This window comes from Zeugodacus cucurbitae, chromosome 3 (assembly GCF_028554725.1).
Source record: "Zeugodacus cucurbitae isolate PBARC_wt_2022May chromosome 3, idZeuCucr1.2, whole genome shotgun sequence".
In the NCBI taxonomy this organism is placed as follows: Eukaryota; Metazoa; Arthropoda; class Insecta; order Diptera; family Tephritidae; genus Zeugodacus; species Zeugodacus cucurbitae.
This window is the reverse complement of record NC_071668.1, coordinates 49,119,077-49,136,838: the sequence shown is the minus strand read 5'-3', so window position 1 is coordinate 49,136,838 and position 17,762 is coordinate 49,119,077. Positions and strand designations below refer to the sequence as shown.

Below are 17,762 nucleotides of genomic sequence, written 5' to 3'. Positions count from 1 at the left end.
AATATTATTGAATAATATGTCAATGTTACAGGGCTGAAGTACCTTTACATTTTACACTTTTTCAAAACCAAATATTTATTTAATTTAAATATAAAAATACAATTTTCATATTGTCTTCTTTACAAGCGGCAGTAAATAACACTTATAAATTGCAATATGAATTATTTTATTCACAAGAGATATGATTGAAATAAAAACGATAACGATATTTCCCTATGTCGACTTCACTTCGTTCAATTGACATATTTGATTGTTTATTTTCATTACTAATTGCGCGCTTTTCAAAACAGTAAACACAATTCTATAATTCATATATATTTTATAAGATCTTCAGATTTAAAGTCAAGTTGAGAAATATAAAAGCAATGGAAGTATTCAATAAAATGAATGAAAGGTTTCCCTGTCGGAAAAAGGTGCTTAAAACTTTAACGAGCTTGATTGGGCATTCTGAAGAAATGCTTCCGGCTGCAATTCATATTTATGGTCATACGGGTACAGGAAAAACTACTTTACTTAAAAATTTCCTTAATGGAACCGCACGCCATAATAGAAACAAATTAAACTACGCATTCGTCAATTGTGTTGAAAGTTATACTTTAAGAATTTTATTTGAAAATATTTTGGAGTATATAAACAAAGAGAGTGCAGATGATGTTAAGACAGAAAATTTAAAGGACTTTCTGGAACAATTGCGCCATTTACAGTCACAACCAGAAGCTCAGTACATAATTGTTTTAGACAATGCAGAGAGACTAAGAGACATGGATGCGAATGTGTTACCATCTTTGTTACGTTTGCAACAACTCAGTGGTCTGAATATTTGTGTTGTATTAGTATCACAACTCCCATTGGAAAAATTTTACTGTAAAACTAGTATTGATGACCCCATTACTTTATACTTTGCTCAGTACACAAAAACTGAGACTTTGGAAATATTAAGTGCTGACTTCAAAAATGCACAAAAACTTATGGTTGCTCTCCTCAAACACAAGAAACCAGAAAATCTAACAACTAAACTACAGATAGTTGAAACAGTAACGAGAGAGTTTTTCAACAATTATTTGAATATATTTCTGGGGGTATTTTATAAAGCATGTCGTGATCTTTCGGAACTTAAGATTACTGCGCGAAAGTGCTTTACTTTTTATATGGAACCTATACTGGATGGCACGGTTAGCATGACGGATGTTTCGCGTCTATGGCGTTGTATTGCTGGCCCCCTACGAACAGCTCTAACTCAAGTATACATACGAAGTGGTCAAGCAGAGGTAAGAAATGATTTCTTATATATATTAAATAAATTAAAAATATTAAATCTGCAGACACCAGCTGAAAACAATGATAAAGAAATATTAAAGATTGCTCAATCTCTGGAACTTCCATACTATGGCAAGTATTTGTTAATAGCTGCATTTATAGCGAGTTATAATTCCTCAAAAGATGACAAACGTTTATTTGTAAAAAATCATGGTAAAAGACGAAAGCGGCTGCAAAATGTCAACGCCAATGCCAAGGTGAGAAAAACATTCATATTTAAAGTTGATGAATTAAATATCTTATATTTTTAACAGGTCACTGAGAAGTTGAATACATATATTGGACCAAAATCGTTTAGCGTTGACCGCCTTTTGGCCATATTTTATGCCATTCTTGAGGAGAAAGTTGGTTTAACTTGTAACTTGCTCTCACAAATCTCAACATTAGTCAATCTTAAACTACTTAGCTTTGTGTCGGGAGAAAATGTAATGGATGGCACGTCACGTTTGCAGTGTACAGTCGGACTCGATTTTGTTATATGTATAAGTCAAGTAGTAGGGTTTAATGTGCGTCAGTACCTGAGTGATTTCAATTAATTTTATTTATTTATTTGGTATATATTTGTAACTTGTTTTATTATTAATTTAATTTGAAAATATTTGTAATAAATAGTCTGGCAAATCGCTAATATGTATCGTTTCCTCTAGCGTGGTATCACGACTACGTAGCTTTAGTAAACCATTCTGAAGCGTATTTTCGTTGATGATCAGTGCATATGGTATTCCAAGACTGTCATATTTATAGAGTTGCTCATCTAATTTGTCCAAAGATTCCGTAAAAATCGTATTTTCTTTCATTAAACGTAAACCGGACCGAGATAGCACGTAATTTATGTGTAAACACAGATCTTCCAAGTCTTTCGATTTTTTGCCTTAAAACAAAGAAATTATTAAAAGTAAATAACTGTATATATAAAGCAATTTTACCTTGATGATAGCAAGCTACGACACATTGATAAGGCGCTAATTTTCTATTAAGTAACAAGGAGGATTCACGCTCGTTATCCACGCTATCAATCAGAACGGCTGAAAGTAAACATATTTTAAATTAGGACTAACAACGTTTAAATATTTTTTTTATTCTCACCACTTGTTGCTGCCTGCAGATCTATAACTGAACGTATAACTGCGGGTATTTTATCTTGACAATTCTTATTATTCGAAAAAAGATCAATTAAGCTTTCGTCCAGATGATGTTTCAATAGAGGAACAAATGTTAATGACTCGACATCCAGGGTTACATATGGTAATTTTGATTTAATTGTAATCGATTGGGTGCCAGGAGGAAATGTAGATTCCGAAATGTTATTAAATTTATATGGATCTAAATAGTATTTGCTAGGATCTGTACTAAATCGCATCCACCAGATTTTGCATTCACGTTGAGAATTAAAGAAATCGCTAAAACCTTTGGCCGGATGAGTTAGGTAATCTGTGATCAAGTATGTACGGTTTTTGGTGGTAGAAACACTAAAATCATTTGCAGCTCCCTGATTTGAATGTACATGTACATTTTGCACCGTTTTTAAAATTGCCGGATATGGCTGAGTTGGAAATTTACTACATAAATGCTTAACGCCATCAATAAATTGTTTCGAAAATATAAAATTGTGTCTATTTATAATGTCAAATGAGGTATCAACTCCATCGACATCCACGAAATTGTTGGGTACTTCCTTATCTAATGAATGTTGTCTACGCCAATGCTTTAAAAGTTGTTCACTATATTTGATTCCATTTAATAGCAACGTGCAATTGTTTATGGATCCATTAACATCAATAGAGGCACTTAAATAGCGAGAAGTATGTAAAGCCTCAATAACTTTATTTAACTGTTTCATTTTTGGTCAATACTAATTATCAGAAAAATTTTTTTCTTTCTGTTGTAGTGGAATATTTCCGGGTGGCGAAACAAAATAATCCTCCTCGGTGACTTTTGCGCCACGCTGGATGTCCTCTCTACAATTACCTTCTGTTACGGAATCTTCGCGCAAATGTAAGTTTTGTTCTTCCAAAACAGTGTAAAGTGGCAATACGTTGGTTGTATCGATGTGTGCAATTTTTTCCGCAAATTCTATACTGTTTTCTAAAGTAGTTAAAGCTTCTTTATTTTCCAAATTAACCAAAGCAAGACGCTCAAGAAGTTGTATCGTTGCGGCATCTATTATAGGTTTTTTACCCGTTGGTAAACTGTGTTTTGTGGGTTTACTTGGTACTTTCGACGGATATTTAAGTTCATTAAAGTCCAATTTGTTTTGCTTCGCTTTGGCAAGGTTTAGATTTTTACTCACTTCCTTTAAAACTGTGCAATAATTACGAGTTTTTAGTAAAATCCGCTGCATTTCGCCGGTTATAAAGTGTGCAAGAAATACATATATTGCATAAACAATATACTTGAGCACTTGATTTGATTCAATTGGGCCTCCATATGTTTTAACCTTTATCGATGCATTTGAATTCTAAAGTAATCGCAACAGTTTTGCGATTACATTTGTTATTCCTTATTTGCTGAATCGATAAGTACTTCCGAAAACAAAACGCTCCAATGACGGATAAATAATTTGTTAAACAAATTCTTCTATAGAGACATCACAATATTTCATTAAATCAGCTATTGTGATGGACTCCGCCGAAAATTAATTATTTTAAAAAATTACCTCCACACAGTTATACTCCAATATTGAACCCTGCAGTGTTTCGTAAATTCAGATAAGTACTTGTGTAAATAAGCTAATCGATTAATAACCGGTGGAATTACACATCCATGGAATATTAAACGATGGCAAATTGAGTTTATTTGACAATACTTTCACAACATTTTAGTTTTTGTTATATTCAGAGATAAAGTTATAAAAGTTATATTCATTATTAAGTGTTCAAAATGCCGTACGCTAATCAACCGTCTGTACAAATAACTGAATTAACAGACGACAATGTAAAATTTGTTTTGGAGGATACCGAACTTAGTGTGGCAAATAGCTTGCGTCGTGTTTTTATTGCAGAGACACCAACACTTGCAATCGACTGGGTACAGCTTGAAGCCAACTCTACCGTACTATCTGATGAATTTCTTGCACACCGCATTGGACTTATTCCTTTGATATCTGATGAAGTGGTGGAACGACTACAATACACACGTGATTGCATTTGCTTGGATTTTTGTCCGGAATGTAGTGTTGAATTTACACTTGACGTGAAATGTACTGAAGAACAGACTCGTCATGTTACGACTGCTGATTTGAAGTCGAGTAACCCAAAAGTATTGCCCGTAACATCGCGTCATGTCAATGAAGAAGACAACGAATATGGTGAAAGCACAGATGAAATTTTAATAATAAAATTACGACGTGGCCAAGAATTGAAATTGAGGGCTTATGCAAAGAAAGGATTTGGAAAAGAACATGCTAAATGGAACCCAACTGCAGGCGTTTGCTTTGAATATGATCCAGATAATTCTATGCGTCATACTTTGTACCCCAAACCGGATGAGTGGCCAAAAAGTGAACATACCGAGTTAGAGGACGATCAATATGAGGCACCTTATAATTGGGAAGCGAAACCCAATAAATTCTTCTATAATGTAGAGTCTTCCGGCGCACTTAAACCCGAAAATATTGTTATAATGGGAGTGCAAGTTTTAAAAAATAAATTGTCTAATCTCCAGACACAGCTGAGTCACGAGACACAAAACGATGCATTAGCTGTATAAATACAATAAAAAATAATTTTTTAATAATAAATTTATCATTCGGAAATATTGTTTTATTCACTGAATAGTTTTTGAATGTCTACATTCGCCACAGGTTTATTACGTCCCTCTTTACCCAAGCTCTCTGCAAAATCACTGGATAAAGTGGTTTTGATCTCATCGGTCGTCTCCGAGTTTTTCTGAGAACTTGAATTTCTAGTTTGCTCTGCTAATAATTCCACTGCGGTCTCGTACAATTTCTCTTCATCTAAAGGATTTTGTGTTTTCAAATTCTCATAAAGCTGAATAAAATTTTGTGTTTGGGTTCTCCTTTTTGTGTCTAATAAATTTATTGTTTCATTTTGTCTTTCCGTTTTATGAAATTTTCTGAAATAAACTTTATATTATAATAGTTATTCACATTAACTTTACAAACTTACGCTCTTGCTACATCTTCTGCATAAAATATATTTTTGATTTTTACTTCAGAGGCAGGACGATCAAAACGTGGTTCTAGTTTTGGTGGAAAAGCTGTATACAAATCGAACCAAATGGGTCGGTCTTCATACTTCATGGCACCAGCTTTTATTAGGCCATTCACCCTGAAAAATGTTTTTTTTTTACAAAACACGATTATTAACAACAATTCAGCCAAACCTTGTGAATATAGTTCCAATTTTCTCTAATCTACTTTGCGCCATTTATAAATATTCAACAAATTCTCTTCACAAAAATAGAAATAATGTTATGAAACATATGACATTTATCACTTGCATGGTTATAACTTATCGATTCCATTTGGTTATCCGACGGCGATTTCTGACTTACCATTGTTATATGGAATTTGTTTGCTCAAATATAAAAATATAGTATCAATTATTTTTCCAATAAACATATAAATAAAACATATTTTACAAATAAATACTTATACATATAATTATACTAATTGTATTTTTTCTCAATTTGATACTTCCGATAACGTTCAAATAAAATCGATTACTGATTGTGTACTCTTTTTATGAATGAGCAATGTTTTGATTTACTCACTCATCATTTACCGCGTTGTTTACATTTTAAATCGTCAAAATAATACATGATTTTATTTCGGCACAAAAATGCAATATCTACGATATTATTCTACCAAAATTAAAGATGTATATCCTCATAGCACAGTAAAAATTTTTCGGCGAAAAGATGTTTTGGTAAAAACTAAAAGTAAAGATAAAGTGAACCCACTTGCTCCCATTGACCAGAAAGCCAGCAGAAAAGAAAACATTCAAAACCAGGAACTACCTCCATCAGATGCAAATAACGATTTTTCGGAGAATGTTGTCAAAGTGCAAATGCTTTCGCGTAGTTTACATAGTCAAATATTTACGACAACCACTAACTCAACGACTGAAAAAAAGGAGAATTATGTAGCCGATTTAAAAAAGCATGGAATTGATGTAAATAGCACGGACCGGGTGCCAGATGTGAAACTAAAGCTACCAAAACTTCATGGCAAAGATATCGAAGAACACTTTTACAATATAGCTAAGGAGCAAATAGATCCTTACGAGAAATTGCTTAATTCATTAGTCACATGTAAAGAATTGCCCATTCGTCCACTAAAATGGAACTTAAATAGCGGTTGGACCATGTACGATTCAGTCACGGGAGAAGGAAAATCTGTTATTGTGCCACTTGATGATGCGTTAATCTTTGATGTAGAAGTATGCGTATCTGAAGGCTCTGCGCCAACTTTAGCCACAGCGGTAAGCGCGAATAATTGGTACTCCTGGGTAAGTCCTCATCTCGTAGACGAAAGTTCATGTAGTAATTCAGTTAAACATTCATTGGCTTCCAAACGTTACCATTTAAATGATCTTATTCCCTTGGGTACGAAAGGACCGAAAATAATCGTTGGCCATAATGTATCGTACGATAGAGCTAGGTTGCGTGAACAATATCTAATTGAAGATACTGGAGTTCGATTTATAGACACGATGTCTTTGCATATAAGCGTAAGTGGTATAACCAGTTATCAGCGCGCACTTCTGAAATCACGTAAAGAAACCGACCCTGAAGATGAAGAATGGCAAGCACAGAGTTCACTTAATAGTTTAGTTGATGTTCATCGTTTGTACTGTGGAGGAGAGTTGCTATCGAAGGAGCCTCGAAATATTTTCCTAGAAGGTTCGCTATCTGATGTCAAGGAAAATTTCCAAATGTTGGTGGATTATTGTGCTGGAGACGTGGAAGCAACTTTCAAAGTATTCGCCAAACTATATCCTCTCTATATAGAGAGATTTCCTCATCCGGCTACATTAGCTGGCATGTTGGAATTGGGTTCCGCATATTTACCTGTTAATTCTAATTGGACGCGCTATATAAAAGAGTCAGATTTAGCATATGAAGATTTAAGCATTGAAGCCAAAAACCACCTTAAACGGCGAGCTGACAAAGCTTGCAGTTTAATGAAAAATGCGGCATATCGTGAGCATCTCTGGTTGTGGGATGAAGATTGGAGTGTCCAAGAAATTAAATTAAAAAAGACTAAACCCTCAAAGAAGAAACCACCAGTATTATTGAATGTTGAACAAAGTAATCTAACACAAGAAGAGCTTCAATTACAAAAAAAATTTCAATATTTGTATGACATGAAGTCACTTATGCCAGCTCGACGTCCACTGTTACCGGGCTACCCAGCTTGGTATCGAAAATTGTGCAAAAAAGTTCCGAAGAATTACACGACGAATACTGATTGGTCGCCGGGTGCCACTGAAATAGGAACCGGAATGCAAATAGCCTCCAAATTACTTTCTTTATGTTGGGAAGGATATCCATTACACTATATAAGGGAACATGGTTGGGGTTTTCTTGTACCATTCCGCAAAGAACCATATCCACCTGTAGATTTGAATGCTGATTCTAATCCATATCGTATACCAATTAGAAAACTTACAGAACGATGTCCAGTACCCAAATTGCTTGGGTCAGATATATTAGAGGCGCAGGAGTTTGGTTATGACATGGGCACGCTTGATCAGGAACTCGATTGTAAGTTGGGCAAAAAGGAATATTATAAAAAACAACCTAAGGATCACACAAATGGCATTTATAAGGGAGCAGGAGTGTGGTGTAAAAAAGTTTTAGAAGGATGCTGCTTTTTCCTGAAATTACCACATAAGAATGGCAATTCCTTTCGTGTTGGTAATCCTTTGTCGAAGGATTTTCTAAATAAATTTTCTGAAAATGTTTTAAGTAGTGGTGATGCTGTGGAAGGTTCAGCGAAACGTGTTATCGAAATTGCACGGATGATGTCCTATTGGCGTAACAATCGCGACCGAATAATAGGTCAAATGGTTGTATGGTTGGGTAGAAACGAGCTGCCGAACAGTTTGAAAAACAATGAAAATATTCACGATATAACAGAATACGGTGCGATTTGTCCACAAGTTGTTGCTTGTGGTACGTTAACTCGTAGAGCAATGGAGCCAACTTGGATGACAGCTTCGAATTCGCAGCGTGAACGAATCGGTTCTGAACTACGTTCTATGGTACAAGCGCCCCCTGGATACCGTATAGTTGGAGCAGATGTTGATTCTCAAGAATTATGGATTGCTTCAGTGCTGGGCGATGCTTACGCTTGTGGCACTCATGGTGCCACTGCGTTGGGATGGATGACAATCAGTGGTTCGAAATCGAATGGTACTGATATGCATTCCATAACCGCTAAAGCTGTGGGTATATCTAGAGATCATGCAAAAGTTATCAATTATGCACGTATTTATGGAGCGGGTCAAAATTTTGCTGAAGGACTACTCAAGCAATTCAATCCAACATTATCCGATACAGAAGCGCGAGTTAAGTCACAAAAAATGTTTGCGATTACGAAAGGTAAACGAGTTTATAATTTGCGCGAAGAATTCTTGGATAATTATGAAAACAAAAGGTATAACAGTGAATTGTTTTGTTATAAAATTGTTTTAATGTTTTAACTCTTTTTATAGTTATTCCGGTTACGAAGCACTGAAGCTGGCTTCATCTTGCAATCGTGCGGTTAAAGAAATGTTTCAGAACCCTAAATGGGTGGGTGGTACGGAAAGTGCGATGTTCAACAGATTGGAAGAGATTGCCTCAAATAATTGTCCGAAAACTCCTTTCTTGAATTGCCGTCTTAGTCGAGCACTGGAAGTAAATAATGGAGATGAGAATCGCTTTCTTCCAACCCGTATAAATTGGGTGGTGCAAAGTGGAGCTGTCGACTTTTTACATCTTATGTTAGTATGTATGCGTTGGCTTATGGGAGCACAAGTTCGTTTTAGTTTAAGCTTTCATGATGAAGTGCGTTACTTGGTAAAAGAAGAGTTGGCCTACAAGACGGCGCTGGCTCTACATATAACCAATCTGTTAACGCGCTCGTTTTGTTCATCACGCCTTGGGCTTTCAGATTTACCAATGTCTGTAGCATTCTTTTCATCCGTTGAAGTGGATACTGTTCTTAGGAAGGACAGCACCATGGATTGCAAAACTCCATCCAATCCTCATGGTCTGCAAATTGGTTATGGAATTGCACCTGGTGAAAGCTTAACGATATATGACGCTATAGCAAAAGCAGGAGGGGGAGATCTAAGCCAATGGACGCATTTAAAATAACAATTTTAGTTATTTTACCTTTGAATATCTTAATTAATTTAATTTTTAGTGTGACTAAATAAAATAAATAAATTGTTGTTTGTTGTAAAAGAAAGAAAATAAAAATACAAAAAATTAAAATAAATTGTTTGTTCTAAAATTTTATGAAACACAATAATATACTTTTTATTCTGGGTTCTTGAAGAAAATACAAATTCAGATAAACGAAGAATCCAAAGGGAATAGGGGAAAGACTGATATTTCGAAAGAATTTTCATAAAATCTATGGAAAAGAGAAATAACCAAAACATACAAAAAAAACTTAATTTAAAGTTAAATTTAGCGTAAGAAAACGGTCAATTTTTATTAGTTATGCAAATAACATCAAATTCGTATATCTCATTTCATAAAAATTCAAAACATTTATAAAATTCTGACCACCCCTAATAATAGAGAAAAGTTTTTCTCATGAATTTATGTATAATAAAGTGGCAGCACTATTAGCTGTCAATTGGTAAAAACGTTCCGTGAGATAAAAAAATTCTTTCGATATTGTTGTACAAGTGCATTTTTGGACTAATATTAGTCATAATTGGCATATTTTCTTGCTAATCGTGTAGACGGCCCAGAGTCCGCGATTAACTACTTTCACAATATTTAAAAGTATTACAAAAATCTTCGCATTTATTAATTTATAACGACAATGTCTGAACGATACACATTTGGAGGCTCTTTGGCATCAATAACTTGTCATGCTTGGAATAAAGATCGCTCACGTAAATATTTGGACCTCAATATTATTAGTCATTCCTTCATATGTAACTTTCTTTGGTATTTTCTTATTTTCATTTAATATAGAAATTGCTCTTTCGCCCAACAACAATGAAATCCATATCTATAGTCGCGAGCGTAATGATTGGAAGTTATCTGATGTGCTGAATCAACATGATTTACGTGTAATGGGCATAGATTGGGCGAAGAACACGAATCGTATTGTAAGCTGCGCTGCTGATAGAAACGCTTATGTATGGTCACAAGGGGATGATGGAAAATGGAAACCCACTTTGGTATTGTTGCGTATCAATCGTGCAGCAACTTGTGTTAAATGGTCGCCAGCTGAAAATAAATTCGCTGTTGGTTCAGGCGCGCGTCTGATATCCGTATGCTATTTTGAGTCTGAAAATGATTGGTGGGTGTCCAAGCATATTAAAAAGCCAATTCGTTCGACAGTTACCTCTTTAGATTGGCATCCCAATAATGTGTTACTTGTAGCTGGCTCAACCGATTACAAAGTAAGAAAACATATATTTACATGGTTTGTAAAACACATTTATTGCAATTAATATAACGCGATATAATCAGATTCTGTCAAATTCAATAAGAAATATTTAATATTATACATACGAGTATTTTATAATATATATGGTTTTAATGATAACTACTTATATATTTCAGGTTCGCGTTTTCTCAGCTTACATTAAAGACATTGAAGACCAACCAAGTCCAACACCTTGGGGTAATCGCATGCCATTAGGTAATCTCATGGCGGAGTTTAAGAATTCAACGAACTCCGGTGGTGGCTGGATAAACGATGTAAACTTTTCGGCAGATGGTAATAAAATTTGTTGGATTGGTCATGATAGTTGCATTAATGTTGCCGATGCAACTAATGGCAACGCAGTGGTGCGTTGCAAAACCCAGTATCTACCATTCCTTTCGTGTGTTTGGATATCGCCAGTGTCAGTAGTTGTGGCTGGCCATAGCTGTGTTCCATTGGTTTATACATTGGTTGATAATTCCAAATTGGTGCTAACGGCAAAATTAGATAAATCACAAAAGAAAGAGTCAAGCGGTATATCCGCTATGCGTATCTTCCAATCGTTAGATCGAAACTTAAGAACTGAAAATTCAGATACTAATGTGGATTCAATACATCAAAACGCCATAACTTGTATTCGCTTGTATGCCGGAGAGAAGGAAAATGGGCGAAAAATAAGCACATCTGGTGTTGATGGCCAACTTGTTATTTGGGACATTGATAACGGGTTGAATAATTCCATGAATAACTTAAAAATATAAGCTTTAAAAGCCAAAACATTCTATACACACTAATGTATACTTTTGTTTTACATATACATGCATATTGAATTTCTTAAATAAAATAAATTTGAAATTTGTTAAATAGATTTCCCAAAGTTAAACATTTTGGACTTTGAGTTGTACGTTATAATTTGGTTATATTTTGTTTTGTCAAGGTATAAGCAGCACAGGAAAAGCACTGACTTCAAGGAACCCGCCACCAGATTATCCATCCATTAACCTACCCTAGCCAAGGTTATGGAAGTAACATAACCAAATCTTTAAGTCTGGTCTAACATTCTACTGGTATAAAATGATCGGCTCAAATTTAGATGTTCTTAAGCAGAATTTCGCTCAAATCTCTCTAAATCACTTCTAAAATATGCTACATATTTAAATAAAGCGCGCCCTACTTGTTGGAAAAGCTCAGTATCGGACAAATCATCTTCCAAAGAACTGCTGATTATTTACATAAAGTCAATTGTGGTTTTCAACCTATTATTCGCCTGGTGGTAGTCACACAATTACCTCACTCTTCTGCCGCAATCGGCCGTCTATGTGATACTAGATTGAACTTGGCAATTTTAGTTATCTCATGGTCAACTACAGGTTGAACAGACCGGAAAACCAGCCGGTAAATTCAGCAGCGAAAAAATTAAACATTTTACTGAAACTTATTGCAATAGAGCGGTTAATATTTGCTTGAATATTTTTTTTTTTACACCAATCGGATCAAACATATGTAAATTCGGCGGAATTAGATTTCCAGTTACTGCAATGTAAAACTACAGCTATTATAGCAACACACATACACTTATATTTATAGAGAATTACATTTACTCAACGTCCTTGTAACAGTTAAATGCTGATAATTAGTACACATATTTGATTATGAGTGTCTCGGTGAAAACGATGAAGTTAAATACATAACTATTCAAACATACATAGCACATAATTAAATATAATTATAATGCTATGCGCATAATTATTTATTAATAAACCACATAGGTTGTAAACGTGATTTGTTTCTAAGTTTCGGTTAACAGTTTGCTCATGTTCATATTAATTCGTTTTTTTAATTCACTTCAACTCTGTTATTCGAGTTTACTTCCGCAGATTAAAATAAATGCATATCACATCCATACACATATACTGGTGGTAGTGTGTGTAACAAATCCCTAACTGGCCCAAACGAGTCACCGTGGTGCAAATTCAGCGAGTAAAACTTATAGTTTGTACATATGTACACACATACAAGCATATGTGTAGAATTGCATATCTTTATTATAATTATATACTTCGACTAAACGTACTTATTTAAAATTCGATGAAATATTAACCCGGCAATGAGATTCTAAGTTATTATATTGTTGAAATATTAACATTCTAAATTAGAACAGCAAAGTCGGTTCCTTTCAGATTCGTTTAAGTTTGGGAAAAGACAGTTAGTTAAGTGAATACGCAATCCAAGGCTCGTCTTAACCGGAAACCGGTTACAATTTTACGGAACTTATACAGAATATATACATATTTTATCTCATTGCATGTCTTACAAAATCTCTATACCCGTTGGGTATTGAACCAAAATTTATTTTTCCGGGAGATTGAGTCATAAGTAAAATACGAATTTTTCAAATTATTTCGAAGTTCGAAAAAAGTAATTTTTAAAAAAATTATTATTAATTACAGGAGATAGCTACAAAAAATCCAAAATAAATTAAATTTCCTTCTTATTTCAATGGCGTATACATTTTTTCAGCCAAGCTTATATGACAGGTGCTTTAATGTGTATAGTATTTTTCGATATACAATTTTCTTCTTATTTTTGAAGATCTAACTGTGACCCACAGGAAATTCACAGGAAATTTGTATACACCATTGAATTAGTAATTATATTCCGTAATTTATAATAATGATTTAAAAAAAGCCTTTTTGGAGGCTAACTTCGAAAATCGAATAATGCACTTTTTTGCTTATGTCTCAAGCTCCCGGAAAACTTAGTTTGGTCTAATACTCAGCCGAGCGTTGTTCAGTGTTATTAACTACAGGTTTCAGTTACTATCCAAAATAAACAATCGTTTTTATTTTGGAAAAAAACATTTAAACTCAAAAAAAAATTTTTCAATGAGAAGAAATATTATATAACTAAAAAAGTTGTGTATCTACTTTTAAAAAATTATAATTGTAATTTTTTTTTTTCATTAAGCTGAATTTTGAATTCTGTGGAACTTCCATAACACGAAGTTTTCCATAACTCGAACTCTTGAATTGGCAATAGAAGTGAAATTTCCTTCCATAAATCTAAATTTTTGACTGAAGCATAAGGTGCCATCCATAAATTACGTCACACGAATTTAAGGACTTTTTAACCTCCCCCCCCCTCCTTGTCACAAGTCGTCACATTTTGAACTAACCCCCTGACGTGACGTCTCCTATTTTCCAATTTTATGGATTTATCATAAAATAAAAAAAGAGGTTATTCTATTTATTCTTAGATTTATTGGATAATCTTAAAAAAAATCAACATTTAGTTAAATATTAAAGTACAGAGACAACGAATGATAGATAGATGATAGTCAAGAAATAATAGATACTTAATTACTCTTATTGATTTCAAAAATCTTGTTAATAAAGGCATGAGATATAGGTCAAGAGCCCAACAATAGTAAACTGCAACAAGCAAAATTACGGAATACAAATTTTATCATATTTTTGCGAAGTAAATAAATAAAACTGTAAAAATTTATAGTATACAGTTTTTTGAAAATTTGTGTGTTTTAATGAAAATAATATGACTATAAGTCTCTCTCACTCGAAGTTTTTTGTGAATTATGGTGAATCGAGTTAAAGAAGGTACCACTGTATATCTATAATGGAGCCTAACTTCGAAAAAAAGGATAGAACGGGTCAACAGAAAATTTGACCATAACTTTAAAGCAGTAAATTTCCATTGTTTAGGTCTTATTTAGACGAAAAAAAAAATATATGCAATGAAAAAGTTTGCTTTTTAATTTAGGACACCGTTTCAATGATATTTTTTAAAATATGTGGTTTTAATTTTTAATTGAAAATGAAATCACTTAAAGAAACATTTTAATTAAGTTTTACTATCAAAATAACTTACAAAAAGGTAAAAAGTAACTTAAAAGTACACACTTTTACTTTTTTTTAAGTTCATAGGTACTATCTCTTAATATTAGTATTATTACTACAACTTGTACAAAAACCAACTTTATACGAAAAGAAGGTACTTTCTTGTCGTTTTTGTTCATAATTAATCAGAAAATCATAAAATAAACTTTAGGACAAAGAAAAAAACAATTTTTTTGTAGAGTCGTGTAATATATGTATGTACTTTGTTTACTTATAACTTCCTTCGGTTAAGAATGTTTTGGTCCAATGCCAAGAAAAAACTTGATTTTGCTGTAAAGTGTCAGTGATCAGTCTCCAATAATTATATCCAACTGTATATCATAATTTAATCATAAATATGGTGATAAACGTCTGATAAGACCTAAACTCGTTAGTAGCAATAATTGGTCTACAGTAAGATCAATAATTTCAAAATTGAACATATTTTTTAAAATAAATATTATATCTAGAATGTAAAGCAAACTTTCATTTTATTTTAATTACGCATAGCACTTTTTTGATAATCTTATATTGTAGGTGATATGGGGAAGCAAAGACAAAATTCATGAAAAACATATTCTTTCAATCCCTCAAATATTGAAACCTCAATTCAAAAGAAACAAGTAAGGAAGGGCTAAGTTCGGGTGTAACCGAACTTAAACTATCATCATAAATAGTATATGAAAACTGAGGTAATTCCTTAACCGTTTTCACTCATTTTCACCACCAAGGTATTGGGTATAGTATAGACTATACGGTCACTTAATTTGGCTAAGATATCTCACATATTATAGAATTGTAATGCCAAGGTTAGATGTTACGAACCGAATTTAGTTGAATTTGGTAGAGTAGTTTCTGATTAATGGTTTTTGACCCATAAGAGGGCGGATCCTCGGCCAATTTTGTATACTGATTTGAGTGCAGCCCTTCTGTGGTATCTTTATCATGAAATTTAAGGTTTCTGGTGTTTTTCTTTGCTGATTTAAAGCATTTTTGTAGTTTTCAACATAATATAAGTAGGCGTGATTGTAATACGATTTCTTCCATTTTCAGACTGTATAAGAAAGTGCCTAAATATCTACATATATCTAACTGGTTTAGTTTAATAATACTATTAGCTGATCGTATCAACTAACAACAACAACAAATTCGCAATTTTAGTACTCGCATTCATTTGTATATACTTTCGCTTTTCACCACATCTACATAACTAAAGCGTTTAAATAATACGTGCATATGTGCATGTGTTTATTGTGGCGGCAAAAAAATAAAACAAAATTGAAAGTAAACACTAACTGAACTTCCGCAGTTCTCTTGCATCGACTGAAGAAGTAAGGTAACCCAAATACAGTTGGGGAAAACCCGCCGCTCGAAAAATATGACCACTTCATTTTAGCTTTAAACGCATTCATACTTCTGACTAAATACCAATACATATATGGGTATATGTACATACATACGTACATATATTGATGCTACATATGTACGCATGCGTGTGTTTACTGCAGTATGCAGCAAAATTACCAAATACGATGTGGCGCGGTGCTTCCCTTCGTTTAAGACGAAGATCGTGTTGACTAATTGAAGTTATTTTCGATAACTCTAATTGGCAGCACAGTAACAGTAACATACGAGTATGTTGACAAACGTGTTTAACTTATTAATGTCTTTAGTATAACAAACCGCTCTTACCGCTAAAATATATTTAGTTTGTATCTAACTTATGTGTGTATATAAGTATGTTTGTGCGTGGAAGTCTGGACACAGCTGATCGACACTCCCATTCATACTTAATTTTTTGCATACTCGTATATTCAAACGAATCTTTATTTGAGGGGCTTGTGAACGAATCAGTTAAATTTACTTAAACTTGAATTATTTTCTTTTATGCGTACTGTCTCGATAAAGTTGCGCCCTTATCTCGTCTGATATGAAAGCATATAATATTTGGCTAATATTATTATTAATTTGGATAATAATTAAAATTTATCAATCATGTTTGGGGAAGGGTCGCTAATCTGATGACAAGCAGTGTACATATATGTGCAATATATAGTTCCCTCTTCTTTTATGTTTCAAGTGAACAGATAACTAATAAACCTTTTCAGTGGTAGCAAACTGTAACTCAAGATTTGTGAAAGAAGAAATTCACTGGTGTTAAATATGGTTAATACTTTAGTACTTACCGATCCAAAAAGGGTTAGATTGTCGAAAAAAATATCCCTTGGCTGGATAAAATCCGAGTCAATTCCAGTAGCGTAGAACGGGCTGGGAATACTTTTGAAACCAGAGTGACACTTGAGTCCCCGCATGATACTAGTCACCTCATTACTTGCCCAACGAACCTAACTCTTCTAACATCCCCATCGAAACAGCATGTTTCCTGGGCCTCCCGTTAGATGAACTCGACGATAACTAGACTTATGCTTTGCGTTTTTTAGAAGTATATATGTATATATATATATACATTAACAACATCTAATTAATATACTCAGTAATGAAACATCCACGTGGAAAAAACTATAAAACATTATTTGCCCTGTAATAACTATTACGTCTTGTTATTGCTACTCAAACACATATTTCCATAATAAAATTTTATACTTATAAATACATAAACTCGGAAGGTATATGGCTATTCACCAAGGGTGGTAATAAAGACATAAATTAACTTCGAGCGCTTCATAACTAATTCAGTGTCAGGTTAGATTATAATAGATTTTATTAGAGGATCGCCCTGCGACCTACGGCCTATTGTGCACTCTCCTGTTTTTCACAGAATACCATCCAGTCCTGTAGCTCTAAGAAAACTTAGTAACGCTTTAGGGTTGGTGGTCGCGATTCTTTCCCTTTGGGGATATAGAGACCCCATTGTCTGACTCCTTAACCCCGCGATCGCGTGACATTCCAGGAGTAGATGCTCAGGT

At 33.8% G+C, this 17,762-nt stretch overlaps 7 protein-coding genes across 9 annotated transcripts; 4 read left to right on the top strand and 3 right to left on the bottom strand.

Annotated features, from left to right (window-relative positions):
- Positions 1-240: 240 nt before the first annotated feature.
- On the top strand, positions 241-1,945 carry LOC105217444 (origin recognition complex subunit 5). Of its 2 annotated transcripts, XM_011192439.3 has the most exons (3): positions 242-1,268; positions 1,323-1,514; positions 1,572-1,945. In XM_011192439.3, exons 1-3 carry the CDS (start codon positions 366-368, stop codon positions 1,851-1,853), a joined length of 1,377 nt encoding a protein of 458 aa, XP_011190741.1. In that variant the 5' UTR covers positions 242-365; the 3' UTR covers positions 1,854-1,945. The 2 variants fall into 2 exon arrangements, with proteins under 2 accessions (XP_028899399.1, XP_011190741.1); XM_029043566.2 differs by having other exon boundaries at positions 241-1,514.
- LOC105217443 (DNA polymerase subunit gamma-2, mitochondrial) lies at positions 1,841-3,157 on the bottom strand. The gene is made up of 3 exons (XM_011192438.3): positions 2,404-3,157; positions 2,244-2,342; positions 1,841-2,188 (listed from the first exon to the last, which is right to left on the bottom strand). The coding sequence occupies exons 1-3, from the start codon at positions 3,155-3,157 to the stop codon at positions 1,902-1,904; spliced, it is 1,140 nt and encodes a 379-aa protein (XP_011190740.2). The 3' UTR covers positions 1,841-1,901.
- Positions 2,893-3,668, bottom strand: LOC105217442 (glutamyl-tRNA(Gln) amidotransferase subunit C, mitochondrial). The gene has a single exon (XM_011192437.3). The coding sequence runs from the start codon at positions 3,656-3,658 to the stop codon at positions 3,170-3,172; it is 489 nt and encodes a 162-aa protein (XP_011190739.1). The 5' UTR covers positions 3,659-3,668; the 3' UTR covers positions 2,893-3,169.
- Positions 3,669-4,197: 529 nt separating this feature from the next.
- Positions 4,198-5,071, top strand: LOC105217446 (DNA-directed RNA polymerase II subunit RPB3). The gene has a single exon (XM_011192442.3). It carries the CDS (start codon positions 4,198-4,200, stop codon positions 5,023-5,025), a length of 828 nt encoding a protein of 275 aa, XP_011190744.1. The 3' UTR covers positions 5,026-5,071.
- Positions 4,844-17,265, bottom strand: LOC105217445 (probable 28S ribosomal protein S23, mitochondrial). 2 transcript variants are annotated; one of them, XM_054228139.1, is made up of 3 exons: positions 17,022-17,265; positions 5,445-5,606; positions 4,844-5,391 (listed from the first exon to the last, which is right to left on the bottom strand). In XM_054228139.1, the coding sequence occupies exons 2-3, from the start codon at positions 5,576-5,578 to the stop codon at positions 5,079-5,081; spliced, it is 447 nt and encodes a 148-aa protein (XP_054084114.1). In that variant the 5' UTR covers positions 5,579-5,606; positions 17,022-17,265; the 3' UTR covers positions 4,844-5,078. The 2 variants fall into 2 exon arrangements, with proteins under 2 accessions (XP_054084114.1, XP_011190743.1); XM_011192441.3 differs by lacking the exon at positions 17,022-17,265 and adding an exon at positions 5,662-5,831.
- Positions 5,986-10,396, top strand: LOC105217447 (DNA polymerase subunit gamma-1, mitochondrial). Its single transcript, XM_011192443.3, has 2 exons — positions 5,986-8,941; positions 9,000-10,396. The coding sequence occupies exons 1-2, from the start codon at positions 6,120-6,122 to the stop codon at positions 9,643-9,645; spliced, it is 3,468 nt and encodes a 1,155-aa protein (XP_011190745.1). The 5' UTR covers positions 5,986-6,119; the 3' UTR covers positions 9,646-10,396.
- LOC105217448 (actin-related protein 2/3 complex subunit 1A-B) lies at positions 10,161-11,825 on the top strand. Its single transcript, XM_011192444.3, has 3 exons — positions 10,161-10,400; positions 10,483-10,916; positions 11,080-11,825. The coding sequence occupies exons 1-3, from the start codon at positions 10,328-10,330 to the stop codon at positions 11,701-11,703; spliced, it is 1,131 nt and encodes a 376-aa protein (XP_011190746.1). The 5' UTR covers positions 10,161-10,327; the 3' UTR covers positions 11,704-11,825.
- Positions 17,266-17,762: the final 497 nt, after the last annotated feature.